The sequence below is a fragment of the Manduca sexta genome, chromosome 11 (assembly GCF_014839805.1).
Source record: "Manduca sexta isolate Smith_Timp_Sample1 chromosome 11, JHU_Msex_v1.0, whole genome shotgun sequence".
Taxonomy (NCBI): Eukaryota; Metazoa; Arthropoda; class Insecta; order Lepidoptera; family Sphingidae; genus Manduca; species Manduca sexta.
In genome coordinates this window covers 1,716,614-1,741,552 of record NC_051125.1, presented here as the reverse complement: position 1 = coordinate 1,741,552, position 24,939 = coordinate 1,716,614, and the positions used below count along the sequence as shown (strand labels likewise).

The following is a 24,939-nucleotide window of genomic DNA, read 5'->3' as shown; positions in this document are numbered from 1 at the left end:
TGTTGAGGTCCCGGGTTCAATCTTCGGATCGGGAAATGATATTGGGACTCTTTCACAGTATCAGCCCGGAGTCTGGAATTTGTCGCTGATATGACGATAGGCTCGCCCCCTATCACATCATGGGACGAAATACACATGGCCAAAAGTGGGTGCTCTAGTTTCGCCTCTGCCTTACCCTTCGCGGATAAAGGCATGAGTGTGTGAGTATGTACATTAATAAAAAACAACCAATTATATCATGCGATCATCCCTGCACTTAATAACTAATGTAACAGCTATAATGAACGACAATGTAATAAAGTGTATGATACATGGGGAAAACAACGGATCAACATTATTAGTTATTAGTTAACCGAGAGGTTAGTTCCGGGAGCAGTAATTACTGTTTGTTACAGATAATGCACAGTTATTATACTACTGTTGCGACCCGGTGTTGCTGCCATAAGCACGCTTACATTACTTATTATTTCTTAATCCGATAAAAACACACCAATTAAGGGAACAAAAAATTATAGGATTCTGAAGAGAATAATCCTTTTTCAAACGGCATTTATACCCAACAAAAAAGCGATTACCATCTCTTGTCGCGTTGCGAGTGTCCGCTAATATAAGTCTCATGAACCCATCTGGGATAATTAAACATATTTTTGAGAGTAGTCGAAATGTACATCTCCAACCGAGAAGTAGTCCCATGGGCAGCTAGGAGTCTAGAACTATTTTCTTCTCATAGGCGACGCCCAGACGCCGCGCCCCGTGGTTAACTATCCGCTAAAATTGCTAAAACAAGTCTCAATTTAATAGTAGTGTAGTATCTCAGTGTAGTATACTTCAGAGACAAGTTTGCTATATCTGCGCAACGCTATAAGGTGATGAACTTGACTGCAAGTAAATTTTGTTTCATCAAACTACGCAGCGAGCTAGCTTTTCGATTCCACTAATTAATTATACTGCAATAAAATCAGACTAATGAATCGATAATTTACTATTCAGAAAATTAAACATTATTAATTGATATTTGAAGTTTATGACATCATAGTTATTGCTGCGAAATTTATGCAAATTATAATAGAGTGCGCAGTTTACATGTTAAGTTGATACACTTTATTATTATGCAACAGATTTAACAAAATTTGATGAAGCAGAAGGCATTGGGAGGTAAATTGTGCCTAAATACTCCTGATCCTGTTCACATATTAATGATGACGAAACTGTAGACCAAAGCTAATTACATGCATAAAATTCCACTCTATGATCTATCCCACAGCAATTAGTCAATAAAGAAGTATCTAATTTATATTATTTTTGTATGTATTCAAATGTATGAAGAAGTCCCTCAACGGAATGCTCATGATAATGATATATTTTTATATTATTGACGAAAATATAACCTTCCGACATTAACATACAAACTAAATTAGTATCGTAAAACGATTGCGAATTGTATAATTATCGATATATCGACACATTATCTAAACCATCGTGTATTTTATTATCGGATAAGAATAATAAATGAGCCTAATGTTCTTTAGCAGAAGGTCGACAAACAAACTCAGTACTTATTAGATATACGTAGTTTCATGAACTATTGTAATAATTTCAAACAGTTTTGAAGAGAGGCGAGAAGTAGAACGATAGATTAATCTATTTCATTCAATTACAATTTGTAATTTAAACTGACTTACAAATCTGTTTAGGGTTCGAAAGCAAGGAACGTAAGCATTTCTTGTAAATTCATGTTCAAAATCAACTTAGTGTTCGCTCAGACTACGCTATACAGCCGGGTGTGGACGGCGTTGGGTGCTAACACCATTAAAACCAACATAACCGTTCCATTCATCTTAATAGACATTATAAAACGCACTTTTCCTACGATAAAAACAGAATGATGGTTGTCATAGATTTTTTAGGCCTCCTACGCTATAATTTATTTGTAGTTGCAAAGTACATACAAATGAATACAAGGTTTATTATCTAGGAAGTTATACGTATAATATTTCCCACAGTCAAACAAAATTGGCCAAATTCTTAACCCAAGTATCTGTATCAACATAGCGGATAGATAAATCAAGACCAAGGATTTTAGTAAAGCGTACATCCGTCCAAGCTGATAAGGTTGCACAATAACCAGGCGCAGAGCTACACTCCTACACCTCGCTCATATATAATTATACAGAGAACAAAGTCCATGATAAATGGATATTACACTCATACATGCTTCAAACCTGAGAAACGAACCGAATGCTATGAAAATGTTTAAAAAAATGCATATACATTCATAAGCGTGAAAGTAAACAGTAAGTGGTATTGCTGGAGATCCATAACTTCCCTCCTTAACCTTACTGAACCTCTACAGTTTACATAATATACATCACGCCTTTATTTACAAAAAGTAGGCAGAGATGCAACTAGGGAACCCACTTTTTGTAGTGTGTACCATTCTAAGATGCGATAGAGTTGGGCCTATCGTCATATCGGGAAACTTGACCCCGAATTCAAATCCGGGACCTTAAGAATGTGTCGCCGCGCACGTAATACGGCTACACAACCAAAGCGGTGTACGAGTATAAGAAGCTATTTACAACAGACCCACGGTAAACTTATATTCAGCAACTCTATTTTTAAGAAAACTCTCTAACGCATTAGGCGGATTTCTACTAATAGAAATAATACGGACGCTTGTATATCGACGGCCTATCAATAAAAATACCGATAGCCTCCAACTCAAAACTATGCATGTAAAAAAGAATATAGCATAATTAATGGATGAATTATCGCGAGCGTCGGAACTACGCCGCGTGGGAAAGGTCCGCGCCGTTAAATACCGCATATCGCATTATTGGTTTAGTGACAATATTTGGACTGTGGATTGTAAAGTTTTGGGTTCGATTTAAAGTTTGAGAAATAATTTATTTAATAAAATCAATCAAATAATATATAGAATGTATTAACACAAACAAAAAAACATGAGACAGAAATAATCATAACAATATTTCGTAAACTTAGCTCGTTACATACATTTATTGTAAGAAATACTCTAATACGTGTATACTCAATACTTTCGTTTGTTTCAGTCAACTAAATATCCTTTCTCTTTGTCCTAAGTTCCCAACAGTCTTAACATTGTTTCTTAATTATTTATTGCTGCAATCGGGAACCCCACCCAGGACCTTCAGAATCAAAACCACTCTCTGATGTCGTAACATTCCCGTGACAGGAGATCGGGAAAACCCGCGCTCGCTTACACGACTCGCGGCCATTTCGACATCGTAAACCGCAATATATATTTTTACGAGATCAAAATAACCAATTTAAATATAACTTATGAGGTCATCTTATCTTTAAGCAGCAATTTGGTACTTTAAGCGTTGTTTTAGTTAGGCAATAGGTTAAGAACTAAGACAACAATCGATGAGCAACACGCACTGCTCCACTTGTTTTGTGAAATGACAAACAATACGGGAAATTAAATTATATCAAATTGAAACACAAGTAGTTTATGATCTGAGAATTGAACCCAGAACCTCAGGTTGTCAAACCTGATTACGATGTTATACTACCGAAATAACTCATAATACATCATTCATGGTTTTAATTAGTATGCATTTCGAGTCTCTTTCTATTAAACAAAAAGACATTATATAAAATAAGCTCTTACTTTCATTCCCGAAGGATAACACAGATACTGATTTCTTCCTAACCGAATTTTGGCTACGGTAGCCAATCTCAACGGAGGTCAGTCAACACAAGAGATATTATAGTGCACAAGTGTGTGCGCAATACACTGGTGCACTCTCTGTTACTTCACTCTCATAGTCCGATGAAACAGCAATCCAACATGATCGGAGAGAGATCAGGCGCAGGACCAACGCTTTTAGGTTTTCGAGGCATGGGAGTATCACACCGCCAACTTCCTAACTCCGAGCCTCGTTTGAGTATTTTTTTAAGATAGAAAAACCCAGTCATAATTTGGCCCGACCAGGGATTCAAACCCAAGATCTCAGCGCAGTAGCCGTATTCGTACTGTGTACAATAAGAAATGCTTCACCGTAGCAGTTAAAATTAGGCAGATACACAACTAATGTTCCCACATTAATTCTCCTCCCACAATATGATGAGGTAAGCGTATTGACATAAAGATACTTTCAATGCCGGGAAACTGGAGTGTGACTTTTAAAAACGATAAACGTTGATTTTAGTAGCTCGGATACAAAATATACATAAGATCGCTAAACAGTTTGTTTATAAAGCAAACTTGATTGAAAACCATTGTACCTATCATTGATTATAACTGATCGGTTCAGCTCGCGGGGCCGGCCCCCCGCCCTATGACATTTGTGCCCTCACACCGCACCGCGCCGTCAAATTATAACCACCCATCAGTTATCTATTAATATAATTACACACCACAGACCCATAACCGACAATGCGTTGCCGGGCGCGCTGTTTATATACATTACAACAAACTACATGTATATTATGCATAATATCATACATGAAATAAAACATCAGAAAATTCAAAAATTTTATAAGCCCCAAGGTAAATGGTAGTAAGTCTTTTCTTGGGGCCGTCAGGGTAGATACCACCGCAATGTCTATTTTTAGCGCAAAGCAGCATTGCGTATGCAATGTTACGTTCCAGTTTGAACGACATTAAAACCAGCGTAGTTATTGGACTCGATGAGGCAAGATATAAGCCAAAATAGTTTTATTCAATAAATACAAACACCAACATACACGTTAAAATATTACAATAATGACTTTCAAAGGCTTTTAGGCTTTGCGAACAGACCCCAAACATAATGTGGCGAGGCCTCCCGGGGCCAAAACAAAAAAGGGACTAAAAGTGTCCTGCACAATTTGTTCGTCAGATTCCGTTGCTACTTATAATTTTACGGACAAAAATTAAATACCAATTAGGGTAATCACATTAAATTTATTAGTTCAGCGAATAATAATAAAACACAGCCGAATTTCATAAACAAAGATGCGTAACACAAACTACCCACGTGCTCTCACAATAAACAATCAATTTATAGCGTTCTTGGCGACACCAATACATATATTCGTTTGATTTAAATATTGATTATTGTTATTTTTATTCCAACCGAAAACAGACTCTGGCGTATGTATAAAAGATTTTTTGATAGAATTAAATAATAGAAGAAAAAATACATTCAAGATATCTAAAATAATTTGGAAAACCTACCGTTAAGTTTATATGTGTGTCACTTTTGATCTCGCGTTAGGGTACTTTCATGAAAGAACGGCGCCGCGCCGTTGGTGTGACCCGATCTCATAGAACTAGTGACTAGCTTACTCTTGCGCTTCATATAAGTGAAATTTCTGAAGACCCGGACACCCTGCCGCGTCCTTTACTTTAAAACCGACAGCACATGTATGATTCTTTGGAATTCTGCTTTTATGGGTGGTCAAGTTCACTTAACACCAAAGTGGAAAATTAGCGGTATATTCAATATATCTTATATTTTTCTAGGTTTTATTGACTGTTTCGTTTTTTGCCAAAAATAAGACATATCAGGGATCATAATCCATCCAATCCAAAATTCCAGCGATATTATGACCTATTTATTAGTAAGTCCCTCAATATTTTGCTCATGTTTGCGGCCACCGTGGCTACACCGTGGCCCTTCGCGCCACGTCGCGCCGTATTAACAGCTATTTCAATAAACATTGTGAGACCTTCAAATCACAATCACAACAAACAAAAATATAACACTGTCTAGCATACATACTGGAGTACTAAAACTACGATATATAAATCAAATATTCATTTACATAATTATAATAACATGAATCTTTAGACTAATAAAAATTTGTAAATTTTTTATTGCAATTATTAACAACTACATAAATTAGAGAATTATGATCGCTTAATTAATTTAGCGGAAACAAACTATGAAACCGATGGAGTGGCAGTCCCAGGTTCGACCCTAGACAGACCGAATATAATGTACAAATCTAGTCAAACCAATAGAAATTGTTCCCCATATGGTCGTAGTCTATAGTGGAAAGAAACGAAAGCAAAGGCGACGCATCTAAGTTCGCGAGTTACACCTCCAATCATCTCTTCAGAAACAAACGTTACCTTTTGATAAGATATTTGAACAAATTAATCACGCATTGTGTAATGAAGTTTCTCGTATCAGTCGCAATTACATACTGCAATCAAATTAATCATATTCATATATAAATACTAAGTGATGTTTATCGAATTAATGTCACAGTTATTACACGATTCAAATGTAAGTACTGCGAGCTGTGGGATCATTTATTACCGAGTTACTTCCACACGACATCGCAGAATGTGCACACATCTTACTTACTTGACTGAACTCGTTTTCAAACAATGACTGAGCTTTTAATAATAATATCAGCCCTGTATTATATACTGCTCCACTGCTTGGTCCCCTCTACTACTGAGAGACATTAGGCGTCACTCCACCACGCTGGACTAGTGTAGATTGGTAGACTTCACACACCCTCAAAATTGCTATAAAGAACTTTTCAGGATATTTCCCTTTACCGTTAAGGCAAGCGATAATTCACAAAGAACATAATTATACACATAATTTTATAAACATCAGAGGTGTGTGCCTTTGGGATTTGAGCCTGCGGATATTCGTCTCGACAGTCCGTTTTCTACCTATCTAGGCTTTCGCCGCAACTACGAGCTTAATCAATAAATATTTTTTAACAGTTATGCTTAAGGTTGATGGAAGGGGCCTGTGGACCGAGAGACCGATATTCGATTCCCAGGCTGCGTAAATCTTAAGGAGGTTGTTACAACCCTTTGTTCCTCGAATAGGATTCTTCAGAAAGAACTGATGTTGATTGTTGGTAATTTTTTTTTAAATATTAGCAAAAACAACAGTGATGATCTGGTTCCTCATTAAAATAGATAAGTACGATGAAGTCCAGATCAGTGAATTGTCATTCAAAATTATTTTGTGGAAGTGGGAAAAACGAACTAAATGGTTAAATTAGGATTGGACCCTTCATGTAAATAACTGAGCTAACATAGCCTGGACACCTTATCTAATGTATAAAGAAATGTGTTGTTTACATTCACCGAATATTAACAACATCGACACCAATAGTAATTGTTCGATCTTACACATCGAAATTCGTAATTAATACATATAATTTAACTATCATCGCGTATACCAAAGTTATGACAAGCACTTATTCCCAAACAAATTGAAAGACGCGACGCCACAGTATTCGCAAATAGAGTTCACAATCAAACACAAAACCTAACATCTATACGAGAACACTGCCAATCAGCCGAAAGGTCGGATACAGTTCGAAATTCAAAATTGAAAATGTGTTTCGTGTGTGTTGTCGCGTCCAGCCACAGGCCGGTCTCTCGGGTGAGTAGCGACGTGGTGGCGCGCAGATGTGCCACGTGCTGACGCATTCCGGACAATGCTGTGCCGTGGAGTGTGGCCATTGTGCAGGGAGTGCCTTACTCAGTATAAAAGGATCAAGATGCGCTGTGGACGGCATACTTCGTGCAATCCTGCCGCGGTGCACTACTACTACCATGAAATCCTTCGTGAGTATTCAAAATTGCTCAAATTAATCCAATCGGGACAATTTGCCCACGTAATCACCTAATATGGAGTTCAAGGCGCATTAACAATCGCTTTGTGAATTGTAATCATCAATTTACCTGTCATTTAAGTTTGACAATTTAAGTGGGTCAGTGTCAACACACTTTGACATCCACATTAGAGTTGATCGACTTTGTGGTAGCTCCACCTAGATATTAATTCTGAGCTAGAATATATTAATTTGACCTATCACTCCAATCATGTAGACTGCAATTATCGAGTCATCTCTAATTAACAAGCATATTTATTACGTGTCAGAACCGAAATCATCATTACAAGATCATCTTTAATCGCCTCGAGGTTTACTTCTAGCGATAAGTATCACACTTTAAATACTCTCAACAAAGTGGGAAACCATTGTTGGTCGAGAAACAATTAAGTTGATTTGTTGACAAAATATTTGTACAATTTTAAACTTCAAATAAGATCATTTATAATAGAAATTTTTATTTACTACTAATCGTGTAAAAATAAGGACATTTCTCAAAACGTCTCATAGAAACTTTTAAATATATTACATTTACCTACTTCTCCGCAATGGTCGAAGCAAAGTGGTTTCGCAATAGGCTCGATGTGCTCACAACAACTGAGGGGCGTGTTCCTCAAGTGCATAGTCCTACCATTAGTTCTCTCGTTACACTCTATTAACCACACAGGGTACCAGCCAAACACTTAGTAACGAATGAGGTCCGAGAATCGTGCACCATTAACCAATTAATTGTGTAAGCTTTCCGACTCGAAAAACACTTCCGACCTTGGATACATTTTTGCCTGATATAGAGATAATTACGCACCCTATTAAGTCCTAGTAAATCGTGGGTCTAATTGCACCCACTGTTTAGGCCAGCGGGGATTAAATTTTTATGATTTTGCTTATTTAAATCCTAATTGTGTATTTTTGTCAGGTTTGCTTCCTGACCCTCGCCGTGCTGCTGGCGGTGGCCTCTGCAGGCTACGTGAACAGCGGCTGGTCCTCTCCCTACTCCGGCTGGTACAACCGCCCGGCCTATAGCCGCCTCTCCTACGCGCCGTCCTACGGTAGCTACGGCGGATACGGCGGCTATGGCGGCTACGGCGGACACGGCTACAGCGGCTACGGCGGCTACGGAGGATACGGAGGCTGGAAGGGCGCCGGCTGGAACAGCGGCTGGTGGTGAGCACCGGAGCTGATCTCCGCGCGACACAAAAACACCGTATTATCGTTGATTGGAGATTCATTTAATTATTAATACTATTGGAACTTGTACCTGATTAAATTAGTCTATTCGCAAACTGATATTTTATTACTGATCATCCGTCACAATTGTTTGGTGGTATACATCAAACTGTATCTTATGCGTTACAGTTACTTTTTGTGTTGCTATCACTGTAGCTAAAACGAGCGTGACACAGCGTAAGTAGAATCTATAATGCAACATGCTTGCAGCTTAAAAGAGTGTTTGCGTTGACCCCATATCGAAATAGGATAAGAGTATACAAAATGACTTACACTAAAATGAGTCACAGTTCGACATTCGAGAGGAGACAGGTACTCAATGACAAGTGTAAACAATAAGCGGTAAAGTTGCCAGTTACCTTGTTAGGTTCACTCGACAATACATTAGCGCAAGTAAGTATTGCCTAAGTGGTAATTACACATTCGTACTTACTGCCCTTTTATTGCTTTACTGTGCTGGTGAGAAGAATATTTTTTGGGATATGTGCAGATATTGTAGCACTAACGTTTATTAAGATTTACGATTTTAATCACACATAGAGCAAGTGTCTGCTAATTCTTTCAAATGATCTTGAGTTTAGTTGAAAGCATTACGTAAGAGTTCACATTTCATTAGTTCATTATCCAAATCAAGTATGTTAGTAGTCACAAATCTTACAGAACTCAGTAGGTGTACAGACGTTACAGGGTTGTGCATTTTTTTTTTATTATATTTGTCGCAATAAGCAAAATGATCGACTGATACCTACCTACCTAGGAGAACCTGTGTCATAGACATCAGGGCAAAACTGAACCTTACAATTTTCAAATTAATGAACACTTCGTAAGGGATAGTAATATAGCGGTAAATGGAATGGGCTGGCAAGACGAGGTCGTTGGTTCGATTCCCAGGGCACACATATTTTACTTTACTACAATACATTACTATTTACGTAGGATTTAAATAGGACTAAGGAGATGAAAAAGCATATTATTTTTTATTCAAGGAAAAGAAATTGATTTGATCTAAAACCCAACCTTGACCAAATTCGAATTATACTAATATTTTCGTTAAATTGCAGAAGAATATAAGCTTTTATATAAAATGCACTTGAAACGCGTGTGTATAAAAATCTCAATTAGGTTTCCTTAATTTGAGTCGTAATTATTTCTTTTAAAGCATAATATGAGGTCATTGCACTCACATTAAGTCAGCGTAGGGAAAGAAAGTCTTATCCAACATCATAAGGTAATAGCAGAGAGCGTCTGCTCAGCAGACTGCGTGAATTATACAAAGCTGATCTAATATTATAACGCTAAGTAACACGTATGCTGGTGTACTGTAATAAATCAATGTCAGTCAATACTGTTATGAGTGTCACATAATTATAGAGATGACTAGCCGTCATTCCGCCTGTATAGGTGTTTGAATGTCATTAGAGACTAAAAATGAGTCGGGTCGCAAAATAATCGAGTTAGTCGAATAACTGGGTCAAATGAATAATTGAATTATTTATCGATTCAGCGGAATGACCAAATCGATCGATTTATGAAATAATCGAATTCACTACATGAGTTAAGACCCGAAGACACATTTCTGGCAATTACTGCGCCCCGATTATATTTGTACCACAGGGTACACTCTTTCAAATGTGTTGAAGTCATGTGTCAAGTCAGTTGCTGGCTGATGGTAAAAAGGACACTACTACGAGGCAGCAGCGGCCAGAAGTGAAATTTAACCGAAAGTGTACTTGACACAACACATAGGTCATTCATATACATGAATGTGGCCTGCAAATCGTTCTAATGATAATTAGATTCTACATAAAGGGAAGTCGGCAGGAATCGGATTACATAGCCCCTTCGCCACTGCGAGCCGGTAAATGTACGTCAATTTTACATAACAAGTTGACGAAGAATCGACAGTACTGGGAGTTTGTAATAACACTCTCGCTAAACCTGTACTATGAGTTATCAACCAACGCAATACACATTCAATTATAATTATTCGTACAGTGACACAGCGTATGTTTTGTGGTTTCAAACTAAAAGTAGCCTTGAAAACACCACCGTAAGAATTCGCTATGCTATAATTAAAATAAAATTTAAGTAAAACGTGCATTTAGTAAGAATTTGAAAAAAAAATTATGTGTCAAGAAGAAAATATAACACACCAAAATCAACCTTGAGCTATGACTCTATAAGTTTGTAATGTTTTTCACTTCTATTTAGACGCAAATGAGTATTTTAGAGTCCATAAATAATAGAATATTACTAACATAAACACGTTTGCCTGCAATAGAAACATGACATCAGCCCTGTATTATATTTTGCCACTGTTTAGCGCAGTCCTTCAAGAATGAGACTTTCATCCACAACATATGTCTCTTGCGGTGTGAATCTTTATGATAAATACCTAGATCCAAAAAAGTACCCAAGTACCACGTGGTTACATTATGAATAACCCTCAATATTCGGAACAGATAATCTGGGAATCGAATCCAAGTGATTTATCTCAACAATTCGTTGCACACTAAACCATGACAGATATTTTGTAATCCACGATGAAGTATTTTTTACGAGGGACGGTAAAAGTAGTTTGCTAGGAGACAACAACCAGCACCAGTTCACTTACAACATTAATAACCGCACGTTGGCACATAGGATGTGTCGAAATAGTGTTTTTATTTACATCTGCACTCACACATGCAACTCAAAGCAATTAAACATCTATGAAATGAATAGTTTAGATTTAATATATTTCCCAGCAGTTAATTTAGTTGGTCGTCATATTATATGTAAGTTACATGATATTATTAATTCGTCTATACGTGAACTTTATCATAACATTATGTTAGATTTATACAAAGCCTATCGCAATCTCCGTCAATTCATACACTGTCAAGATTCATACCGCGGCATTATATCGAGAGGCCTTTGCACCAAAACATAAATGCTAACGTATACTATATACATGCCTACACATCTAATGTTAATAACATACGGACAGACATTTCCCAACACCCATCCAACTGTGAAGTTGATTCTTACAAATATGGTTTATTTTAATTAACTGGTCGAGAACCCGATATGATGCATAAAGGTATAGAAAATTCAACATGGCCGTCGCACGTGCCTTGAGGAAAACCGATGCTAATAATAGCTGTTATATGCTGTTTACATATTCAAATATCCAAACAAATAATCTTTACCAGTTAAAAAAAAAATTAAAACATATTTTGTTTTTTTTTTTACATTTTATTTTTATTTATTTATTCATTTACATATCAACACAGCCAATACAGGTTACACCAAAATCGACTGGTGGAACTATAGTAAAACATAATAAAAGCTCAAGAATAGCGTAAGTAGGAATTGGCGCATTCCTCAGAAAATGGTGAATAGGCTTTTACGATATCTGACATGTATACAAATTTAAACAACTCAAGATTATCGGGAAAGAATCTTTAAAAAAATCCTACTTAACCTGGACCTTGAACCTCCTAGGTTCAATCGCTCATCGGTTAAGCATTAGACAGTAGTATATGTAATTTAATATTTAAATAAATTTAGAGTAGTCACCAGTTTTCTCTATAGCTTGTGTGAACGTCCCCATAGACCCGAAGTAATTCCGTAACCTCAATGAAATTGAAAGTTGGTGTCATACTAACTCATGCAAATAAACAATTACAGTAAGTGCGTCACTGCTTGTAATAATTTTGCATACAGTGTTCGTCTAATGTACTGTCGGTGTACCCATTAGCGTCTGCAAGTGTAACGACTGCATGCATGCACAGATTATAGTTTGGTATACAATATAATTTAGGAAAACTGATTTTCATTAAAAATAAAAAATAAGAAGTTGAGAACTGACCTGTAACATTAGATTAAAGACTACCTGAATCATTTTGACTTGATCATCCTACCTTCAAAACTAATATTATATTGTTACCGAATGAAACAACAACAACAATACGGGCCTATTTAGTCAGAATAATATCACTGTTTACTAAATTCTCATACAATTATTGTAACATTGGAGTGGTATAAATCCTTGTATCTTATGCTAGTGAGATATTGCTAAGATAATATAATAGGCTTACAACGGTTGCCGGAGTAGCGCGAGTACTTTTAAAGGGCAAATATTTCATGTGAAAAATGTGAAAATTATTTGACGTTAACTGGCGTGTCATCTGCGTGGCCGAGTGCTGCTGCCTTAACGGGCCGTAAACCTGTTGATCCTCAATCATCACCATCATCAGTCACATGCTGAACATAGGACTCCGCTAAAGATTTCCAGACGGACCTGTATAAAACGGCCTACATCCAGCGTGTTCCTGCGATCTTTATCGGGTCGATACGATTCCAATATTCTGGCAACAAACACACGGTAATCGATGCCATACGCCAGAATTCCCGACTTCAACGATTGTCAGATATCACAGTTTTTATTAAACGTATTATCACTGTCCGACTCAGATTCTGGCTGGATATGAGCCCGCCTGCACAAATTATTGATAACCAGTCACACCCAAATCATAGGTGAACACCACAGCTAATAGTGGGAATAAATTCTCAGAATAGTAACTTAAATGTAATTAAATGGTAAGCTTTATGGAATATAATCTGCGTGAATAAATAGAGCTTTGCTTTTAATGCCATCAAGCAGCCGTGTGCCAATATTGGGTCCAGTGTCAAGAACAGACGATCGATTAAATTCTGGCCAGTAGAGTTGTATAATGACTCAGGAACATAGAGCAACGCTTTATAATAGGTTATAATTCAAAGCTATCACTTCTCCATATTGTTTTTTTTATAGCTTTCCAAGATTCGGTTGCCAGTGTATAGACATTTATTTCAGTGGAATTATCAAACCAAAGTGCTGTTATTGACAACCACTTTACGATTAATCTATGATTCATCGCTCGCGAACAAAAGGATATCAAAATTTAAATACCTAAGCCTAAGGAGCTCGATGATCCAAGACAATGGAAGCGATAAAGCAAGTGGCAGATGTCAGGTGCGCTGAGAGACAGCAGCGATGATCAATCAACGCCACGCGGCATTCGACACGCGCCTCTCGCACCAAACCAGCAGTCAATTCTCATCCAGTAGACATTTATGTCGGAAAGACATCATATTACTAATATTAAATATGCAAGTCTGTGAAAATGTCTGAAGGTTAACCATGTCCCGGATTAAGATATAGCTGCTTCTTTTATAAGTATAAAGTGAGACATTTATTCTGGGAAAAGTCTCTCACGCGGGCGGAACCGCGAGCAACATTTTGTGTCAGTAACGTGCGGTCTTATAAAATCAATTGGATTACCTTATGCTCTGTATGTAGTATTAGTATTTTTCTCTGTTCCCTGTGCAAGACATCCAACCCCTCACTGGATAACTTGACAGAATGACTTAAATATTATGTCATCATATTTTTCATGTGCTCAATAATCATATTTTCAATGAGACCTTCAATATAAATGTCTCCGAAGTGAGAATAGTCCTCCTGCACCCTAACCGTTACCTCATCTCCTCGCGTCGATGGCCTATACATCATCATTTATTACAGAATTGTTATAGGCAATGTGTAGAAATGATCGTTTTGTAAAGTGGCGGGACGAATTAAAAAGCGCTACTTTCAAAAGGGATTTTAGTATGTATAATTTTGGGTGGGTACTATTGATTGGGGAATCACTGAATAAACAATAACAAACATTTTATCCAAAGTATTTTAACGTTTCTCTTCCATATTTTATCCAAAAGATAACCGCATAGCTATAAAATGGAATGTAGTTTTGCAAATTAGACAACAAATGGTCGACATGCATTTCTACATAATATAGCCAAAACAGAAAAGTTATATTCAAATAAATTAAAACCGACACTATCTGATCTCTATCACTCCACTTACCATCGGGTGCAGTGTATTCAATTTGCCATGCTCGGGTAATGAAATGTAAGTCGCCATCGTCGTAGATCCAATAGACTTAAAAGATCTTAAAAATTACGCTATTTCGGGAATAAATCCAAAAGCTTGTGAGTTGAAAAACGCCGGCGTTTTAAATACCGCTTCGGGCACATTACACAAATGATGGAAACATCAAATTGTCTGCGACATATTAATGTATTGGTGATGTTAAATATTTATCAAATTGTAATGAGTTAGAAAACATCGCAGCGCGGTTCTCGAGGTCGGACATCCGCACACAAACAACATACATAAAGTTATATTAATAACTTTTACATGAACCTCACACTTTGTGGTACCACAATCAAAATGGGAATTGCTATTATTTATCTATGTCATGGGTTTGGTTATTTCACTGTACCGGCTTGTGTATTATAAATGAAAATATCGTTTCGACCAATCAATACATATGTAGCAAATGACAATATAAAGCTGGTAGACACGATATTTGGACATCACTGTACGCGCAGTGAAGTGCTGCGCAGTACTTTATGATTTTAATTTCAGTGTGGTTTTAATATTTGTGGGCGCTCGTATTGTTCGTCAACCCATTCAATTGCACAAAAAAATTACTATTTCATACAATATATTCCCATTAATAATAATAATAATATCAGCCCTGTATTATATACTTGCCCACTGCTGAGCACGGGCCTCCTCTACTGCTGAGAGGGATTAGGCCTTAGTCCACCACGCTGGCCTAGTGTGGATTGGTAGACTTCACATACCTTAGAAATTCCTATAGAGAACTTCTCAGATGTGCAGATTTCCTCACGATGTTTTCCTTCACCGTTAAAGCGAACGATAAATTCACAAAGAATACACACATGATTTTTTTTTTTAGAAATGTCAGAGGTGTGTGTCCTTGGGATTTGAACCTGCGGACATTCGTCTTGGCAGTCCGTTCCACACCCAACTAGGCTATCGCCGCTTATATATTCCCATTATTTTGCCAGAATTAAGAACGCTGGCATATCGTACAAAGCCCAAGGCAGAGGTTCGCTAAATTCACGCAGTTATCCATGCCCGGTGTATTAAGTTAAACTTGCTGTCGACCTTTGGCGATAGGTTATCGGTTGATTTAATATTATATTCGCATAGTTTAATTTCGTCATCTTCAATGCTACATCTGTTATTTGGGACAAGAAATTTGAATATATTAAATAATAAGTGTGAAATCGGATTTATCTGAATGTATTTATTATAAAAAAATTACACGTAATCACAAGATAAAAGTAACTGTTCCAATCATATTTATGGCGGATTACTTCATCCGTAGTAAGGTAAAGTTAAGGCTCTTGTCATACTGGCGAAATGCAAGCGAATTCACAGTAATGCGAAGGCGCTGCGCGATAAAACATAACCCCACTGCATATGAGATGCAGTTTATACAGAAGGAATGTTGATTGACGAGGGATGATCATTCCTCGCCGGTCGGCACAATTATAGCGGCTTGTTTGACCCCGAATATACATAAGCTAATCCCAGAATGTAACACATTTTCTCGTACCAATATTTAGATATAGTGACACACAATATACTTAGAACAATAACAAACAATAATATATTTGCTTTATGGCTCGTAATAACAACCTCTAAAACCTATATTCATCGTCATTTTCACTTGTAACATTTGCACGCGACTCGTATCCCGGCATAGCATTAAAGTTATGGTAGGCATCTTAAAGCCGTCAGTAAGTAAATATCAATATTTTGTTACACTCGAGGCGCATCGCCTTCTCAGATATTTATGAAGAAACGTTTCGAATGCGACGTACGCGTAACGTGGCAGATACAAATGATGGCCATTAGTCCAGACTCTAGGCACGGCACGATAGCTGAATTGTAAGGTATTTGATTCGACTGTACATTTGGATTCAATGATCTTCAGAATGCGCAAAATTATAATATAAATGACGAAATGTGTGTTTTTTTTAAGAGCCCGGATTAAAATTATTAAAATTATTGATATTTAGAATTAAATACTTTAAAATAATCTAATAGCCTATTGCGGCACATATTGTCGGGCCGACCCCGCGACGGCTGTGTAGTGGTCGCAGTGCGTGATTACAAGTTACATAACCGCTGGTGTGTCGCCGCCCGCGCCCCGCGCCCCGCGCCGCTCGGAGCCGGTCGCACGCGCGATCACGGCCAAGGTCGCGAGCACCTCGCACGACGCACACTCACCAGCTTTTACACAAAGCTTTTATTAAACCGCGCTTTGCAGGATAAGGTTCCATTTATGAATTTATTTTAACAAGTGTTTGTAATATTTAATGTCTATGATCGGTATTGATGAAAGTTCAAACCCGTGTTATGGGAAGTAGGAGGAAGCTTTAGCTTTTATTGTGAAAATAATTGTGATTCAGGATTACATCTCACAGAAACCCAACATTATAATTCAATGCCTAAGTATTTTCGTGTAAAAGGTAACGAGACAAGTGCCACAGCTTTTGTTGCCCTATTATCTAATTTTCTTGGAGGGGATTTATCAGGAATCTATCACGGAACTCTCAAAAAAACCTCAAAAAGTTTTTATCTCAATTAGTACAAATGACTTGCGAATGCGCTTTTTAAATTGTATGTTTATTGAGAAAAACCCACAACTGCTCCGAGCACAAGGTTTTCCTGCGGTTCGTCCACATTACGCAAGTTATTGGAACAGTTATTAAAACTGCAAATGTCACAGTTTTTATAACCTTCGAGTGTGTTCGACGACACGTCTATACTAGCGTATTACTTTGTCGTCTGCATGCAAACAATGTGAACTCTATTACAAGTGTTATTATTGCATACTATCGTAGACAATCTGGAATCAAGATGGGCTAACAACATTGTAAGGATCGCGGGTCAAACCTGGATGCGATTGGCTCGAGACTAAACAAGGTGGCATGATATGAGAAATGCCTATACCCAACAGTTTGACTCTACAGGTTGTAGATGATGATCACTCTTAGATTATTACTGACCAGGGGTGTAGCTACCGCCGTATCAGTGATACGGGGCCCCCGAGCTTTGGGGCCCGCTTAGCTCATACCTACATTAAACTAAGCGGGCGGCCAAAGTTCCCGAACAAATATAGATACAAGGCCCCTCTATAGCAAGCTACGCTATTGTTACTAACTATACATTGCATGTGAGTGTATATATTTTGAATATCATGGAACCATACTAGAATAAATCCTAAAGTAGCGACTCGTTCTTGGGTCAAGAAGTTTGCTGTGGTAAAGCACTCTCGCGCATAGTTATTATCGTTTTTTAACAATAATTTGATGTATTTTTAAGCAATATCTTAACTGTTTGCAATCATATTGAAATTTCCCCAATTAGCTAATAGCTCAGAAGGTAGTGTGACCTCTCGCGGATATCAATTTAGTGTTATAAAACATTCAAATGTATCGTGACCCTAACACACATTCAGCGCACCGGCGGATACTACAGTATACAAGTGAACACACGCGGCGACACTCGCGTCTGAACAGTACATACGCAAATGAAATACAATTTGCATATACTCGTAAATAAAAAAAATGATTCTTATTCTTACTCAGCACTACACTGGACGGTTGGACCCTATAGCGAGCTCAATGTAGTCTTCTGTAATGTCGTCCAACGAGAAACGTCGCGGCACTCAATTAGTTTATACGTTTATAAATGTAATGTGTATTAAAATACTTCATTAATTTGCCCTCATCTGGAGTCCATTCGACAAAAAACGAACATAAAGTATAATACGTAAGCATATTATTAATCGATGATTGGCCGCCTCAATTATATAAACGTGCAGACAAATATTGGCAACAACCATCACATTTGAGCTGTTGTATAAAGTAACTGTCACTAATTAGAATATGCAAACGAAAGAACATTAATATTCGCGGGTAACATAACTGAACGAATCAACTCTTGTTTCAAACCACTTATGTTTTATTTATATATAAGTTCCATTTAAGGGAAAACCACAAATATTAAGGCTCAAATAATGATGTTACACCCAACATACATAGTACCTACAGTCTACACTGCTTTTCAAAGTGCGGACGCGTCCCCTAATGAACAACATGTAAAGGGGATTAATTTAGATTTTGTTAATCAATTTCAAATCCTCGGGAACAGTACTTTTTGTTGAACGAAAGGTACCATAAGTCCTTTTGTGTCCTGACAAAGTATATGAAAAATTTCATCGGTTAGAGTAGTAAAGTTGTAAAGGCGTAACAAACAACTCATTTTCATAATATTAGTCAGGATACTTGTTAAGCCCCCTGTCTTCCGCTTTATTGCATTGAAGAGAAGGGGGTGGCGTGGGCATTTCTATTTTAGGCAGTAGGTTGACGTGGCAAAAAATACTTTGGGAAACCCCGGCCTGTTATATAGCATCACAAACACTACATATTATCTTCCTTGAGTACCAGGAACTCCGAGAGACTTACTTACAATATCACAAAAGACTCTAAACTTTATCGTTTTGGTACATACTAGTTTAAGCTACGAAATAAGTAACACTTGAGGCCTTGAATCTGTTTTATTATACTGACCATCATTTATGCCAGATCCGGAGCAATAAATGCGCATGAGTATACTAGTAGAGTGTTTGCTCTGTGGATGCCGACACGTCGCTCTGTTGTCCTTACTGACAGAGCTGTATAGGAGCACACCATTTAAATAATAAATACAAACCAAATGTATGTAATACCGGGTATAACAACAATCAATTAAATATAAATATTTTAAAAATATATGAAATACGATACAGAACATAAAAGGTAAAACACTTTTTTCTAAAGTCACAACGCATCTTAGATTCATTACCTAATGTAGTTCAATAGAGGTTCTATTTTGTGTGATCTTTGGCTTCAAAAAAATAACTCCACCAAAATTAAAATGTAATACCAATTTTTTACGTGTAGTAACTAAGACCATGAAATCTATTTTCATTTGTACTGTCCTCGCATCGTTATAATAAATTAAGTTGTCATATAATTCAATAACATACATATCTCGCAGCATACTCTTCTATAGGTACAATACAAGGCCTATTAATGTATTAGAGGTAGTTTACGGCGAGCTCAGTGGCGCGTGTTTGAGTGATAGCCTGTTGGGCGTGGCTCGCCTGTCTCGTAACATAAGGCCTGCGCATATCTACCGAGCGACCGCACAAAAACGAAGCTATAATATAGAAAAAAACAAGATCTTTGTAGCTGTTTGTTGACCATGTTTAGCGAGCCATCTTCTCAACATTAATTACAATCGATAATGCTTCGTAAATGTGGAGAGTGTCACATAAAAAATATGTTTCTTCGAAGAAACTGATTGATAGAATACAATGATACCTGATGCTCTACCGAAATATTGCCACTCCTTGAATGAAAACAATGCGAATAACAACATTAATCGTTTCGTATAACCAGGAAAATTAGGATAGACTCAACTATCACCATAAACCTCTGCGTTCCCTCATTGCTGAGGAAAGTGACCTCTGTCACTTGGTCGAGTCTTGGACAGCTGATCGCCAGGCATGACGGTCACCCGCCAGATGCAGTGCCTCCGGAATAGTCATGGCTAGGGTCTTGCTTATTTAAACCTGTGACTTCCGAAGTGTCTGTCGTTGTTCTGTTTAAAAAGTTGATATTATAATTATGGTCGGCATAGTTGTGTCGACTGCCGAGGGGTCATCGTCTCTCGTCAGTCGATATTTTATTGGACCCCATGCCAATTACGACCAGGAGCATTGGGATCACTTTGCCGTGCTAGTATAAGAAAATATTACTTATTATTAGCTGATCTACTTACCTGATAAAAATATAGTCGAAGCTATGCGTAGCGCTGTCAATGTGCACCAAAGCCTTAATCATAGGAACCGATTAGCTAACACACCGCGGTGCTTAGACACGAACAGTTTATCTCGCAGTGTACGCGACGCTTTACAACATTTGGAAAACAATATTTCAATATAATATGTTAATAGTTTTCAACATAAATATTCAACATAAGATGACAAATTAATTCATGCAAGGTAACACTGGTTCAAATTAGACGTTTGGAGCAAATATTCCATCTAGATCTTTCCCAAATTAGAACTGTGATCTAAACATGTTATAAAAAGACACGTTGGGCTTTGAATACCTGTTTAGTCGAAAAGTCTTTGCATTTAACAATCTTAATCTTTTTTTAGACAATTTCATAATTAAGTATTACGATATGTTTCTTTCAATAAACGTACATAATATGGCTCTTATCTACAATCCTTAATATTAAATTAAATAAACAACAAAATACTTTATTAATCACATAGGCCAACAAAGCTCCAATTACGTAATGTCAACAAAATGTAGTCAATAATTGTAATTGTTACAAACGTAATTAAATCGCTTATATTTTAAATTAGAACTAAAATGAATGAAAAAGTATAAAGTACAAATTCATTGTCACAAATAATAAGAGATACAAAATACTAGTATAGATTCCCAGTCATTCACATACAGTGAAAACATTACTTCGGCGAAGAGTAAAATATAGAATATTCGCTTCTGTTTACCTCTATTCTATTTCGAAAATGTCGTTCATGTAAAATGCGGCAAATCCTCGCTAGACAAGTGCAGGCAGCCCTAGTCTTACACCACGACTGCTCCACATAGATTCTCAATCCTACCCTATTTAGTACTTTCTAGAACTAAATTCGCTGTCGGCCATTTCACAAGACGGTTGCGTCGCTGCCCGCCCCATGACTCACGCCTCAAACCGCAGCTTAAAGTATTAAAACACATTAACGACCACTCAAACATTGTATATCTGGTTTTCCCTAATGGCGTAGAACGGAGTTAACTATTTTAATAATGCCGTTTGACAACTGATGCGAATAGAGATAGCCCATAAAGTTAGGCTGTTATTGACCTATTAATGACCCGGCATTCACGAACACCGAATATTTATTTCACTCTTAAACTTGATATGTAATATTCATACATTTTCTATACAGAGCAGACAGTTCGTATACAAAAAAATTCTTCAAATAATATTATACACAAAGTTTTTTCTATCACGAGTTGCGAAGCGCACAATACCAAAAATTATTAAAATAATTTGCTTTTTTTTCTACAGATCTATCAAAAAACATCATTTGTACAATAAAAACATCCAACAATAATAGAAAAAATGACTTTTTAGTAGTAAATATCACTCTTTAATCACTGTATACATTACAAACATAATATTTTATACCATTTTACCCACTAGTAAAAGTAAATAATCAATATTTTTAAACCCTATTATCGCCCATACATTAAATATCTTGAGAGGCGACGAAACACACATTAATTAGCTTACACTATCTAAAAAAACATTTATCATCTGCAATTGTAATATAAAATACTATAAGAGTGTTAGTGCACCTGCTGTACACAGTTGGAGTTGTATCGCGCAAACGATCAGTGTTTATGGTCAGAAGAGCCCGGTTCAAGGTCGCGGCGACTCAAACAACTCTACCGACTCTACGACATGCGACACAACACGACGTCTGTTGTCGCATTAGTCTATAAAAAGCATTGTAGTACCTAGTAACCCAACGGGTACTGGATACGATCACCATTTCAGACCAATCCTATTTGTACCATTGCCATATATGATACGGATATTATAAGCAAGTTGCCTGAGATTAGAATTTGCTTTAGAAAGTTGCCAGGTTTTAGAATCTGTGTACGACATGGCACCACTGCCAACATCTTCAGGGCTACAGATATAAACTAGTGTTATTAATGTATATTTAACAGCGATGTGAACAGTTCGACACGTCTCAAGCCGCGAAGGTCCGCGCGTTATTTATGACTTCGCTAATTGCTAATTTCGATATGATCCGACAAATCGTCCGCAAATGAGCTCTCTGCTGTATATTCATTAGGTTTTCGCCAATGCCGCTTTAATCTGCGTTTTATTTGGTTTTTACGATTTTATTAATATCTTAGTTATGATTTACCTATTTACGGGGAAGTAATACTTGTTTTTTTAACCAGAGGTGTGTTCTACGGTTAAAAAAATCAGTTATGATTTTTTAATATATACGGTCTGCGAATATTTGTAAATTGTTACCATTTATTGCGCCATTTTTGTCGCATTTTAGAAGTTATACACAAATCATCGAATGTTTTCTACCAGATGACGTTACACGGACAACACTACAAGGCGAATGCGGCAGACGAGAAAGTAGAAATAGTTTATATTTCCAAGCCAGCTTCATAGATTTATATAATTACTTTAATATATTTAATTATGTGTCTAACATTCCTCACAAACAGTCCAAACTAAAAATATTCATATTAATTTTATGTCAATACATATAAATTAATTATTTAACAAAATTTATTTCGATATTCCACTTATTATTAAAATATGCAATATTTACAAGGAATTATGTCGGTCGAGTAATAAGTAAAAGTGTATCAATAAGTATAAACAGGTTACTATCAATGATAGTAAATTCGCAACGGCGTCGGTGACCAGCAAACACATCGGCAGAGGTGGATTTAGGATTTAAAGGCCGCACTGTCTTATCATTTTTGAAATACTTGTAAAACTAGTAAATTATTAAGTAACTTAGTGTTTCAGTTAATGATAAACGACCCATCGCGTAAATGAAGTGACCTATAAAATAAAGCGTTGTAACAAAATTTTATTAAAATAAAATAAAACTAAAAGGCACCTGATGTCGGAAGCCAATATTGTTACTCTTCGCTTTCGTCACTGATAGTCGAGCGATCACTGAATACTCTGAGTGTTCTCGGGTGGTAGAGATTACTTGATCACACTCATGAACTGAAATACGGATTCAGGACATCACCAGTAATATTTCTGTACTTATACATAATTTCTCCAATATTTAATCGGGGCATCATAATCCTTCAAGACAGAAAAGATTTGACTTTGTTTTAACAAAGCCTCAGACACTGAGTCGCCTGAACACCTTTAGGGGAGGATTAGTTACATGTTATATTATAAATATTTCGTTGATTTTATATATCTTATTAGCAAGGAGTCGTCTAGACAGACTAAAATACAACTCTGTGTTTGATATCATGTTGTAATATAATGTAGAACGATCTAAATGTCATGCTTCTAACGCTATAGCGGACCAACCTCGCGACCACACGCTGAAACAAGTGACCACATCCAACTCGAAGGCATCGCAATTAGAGCGTTTTGCAACGACGCCAACCGCGACCAACTTTATCAGTTATTGTAAGATTAACAGTCATTATTTGCATAAGAACATAAATTATACTGGCAATAAAATTCTTTTTGTTTTTATATGCCAATTGTACTGTAACCAGATTTTGTTCATGGCTTTGCACACGTGAAACACTTTTTAGTATAAAAGTCCAATTGTGTAATTTTACAAAATTAAGAGTAGTAATTGTTCACTGAGTCTACCTTGTTCTACCTGTGTGCTAAAGCATAAAGAAATAATGAATTAAATTTTACGATTACTAAATGGCATACCTAACTAATTTAGATCGCACTGAAAGTTATTGTCTGCTGTTATGAATGGTGTATAGCATAGTACAATGGAACTTACAAACAATACAATGTAGACAAATTGTTTCTTTATGCCTTGGATATGTTTTCAGACAATTTTGCACATTATATCGAATATCAAAATATAGAAGGATTAAAATGTATATAAAATGAATAATTAAGCCTCGTAATTTAACATACAAAATCAGCGAGTACTTACATATGTACTGCATTCTAAAAAAGGTAATCATGGTTTTGGGCGCGTCGGCGACGCTGGACAGTAACTGTCGGCGTGTGGCGTCATGTTATTTACTTAGTTAATGGTTATGAAAACAAAGCGGCGCACCACGCACGCTGTAACACGTACGTTTGCGCAGTTACACTAATCATATCTTATTGTAAGGTTGGCTCTCAGCAACTACACTTTAATAAAGTATAACAAAGACTATCTATACTATAACTATTTTAATTTATGTAAACTGATTTATCAATATTTCTTGTACGTTATATATAAGAATATTGTGTAAAACTGTCTTTTTCTAGACTTCATCACGGAAGTATGGAAAATTATTCTGAATTTATAAATCAATAAGAATCAAGAGAGTCGAAGAAAAATCTACCTAAGGAACCATGAA

The 24,939-nt window shown here is 36.7% G+C and overlaps 1 protein-coding gene across 1 annotated transcript; it reads left to right on the top strand.

Moving 5' to 3' along the window:
- The first annotated feature begins 7,402 nt into the window (after nt 1-7,402).
- Nucleotides 7,403-8,906, top strand: LOC119189051 (glycine-rich protein-like). Its single transcript, XM_037437700.1, has 2 exons — nt 7,403-7,576; nt 8,540-8,906. The coding sequence occupies exons 1-2, from the start codon at nt 7,418-7,420 to the stop codon at nt 8,789-8,791; spliced, it is 411 nt and encodes a 136-aa protein (XP_037293597.1). The 5' UTR covers nt 7,403-7,417; the 3' UTR covers nt 8,792-8,906.
- Nucleotides 8,907-24,939: the final 16,033 nt, after the last annotated feature.

Bases quoted from the DNA above. Each gene is read 5' to 3' on its own strand.
- LOC119189051 (XM_037437700.1), top strand. From the start codon at position 7,418: ATGTGCCACGTGCTGACGCATTCCGGACAATGCTGTGCCGTGGAGTGT. The intron at 7,577-8,539 runs GTGAGTATTCAA...TATTTTTGTCAG, and splicing joins CTACTACCATGAAATCCTTC to GTTTGCTTCCTGACCCTCGC.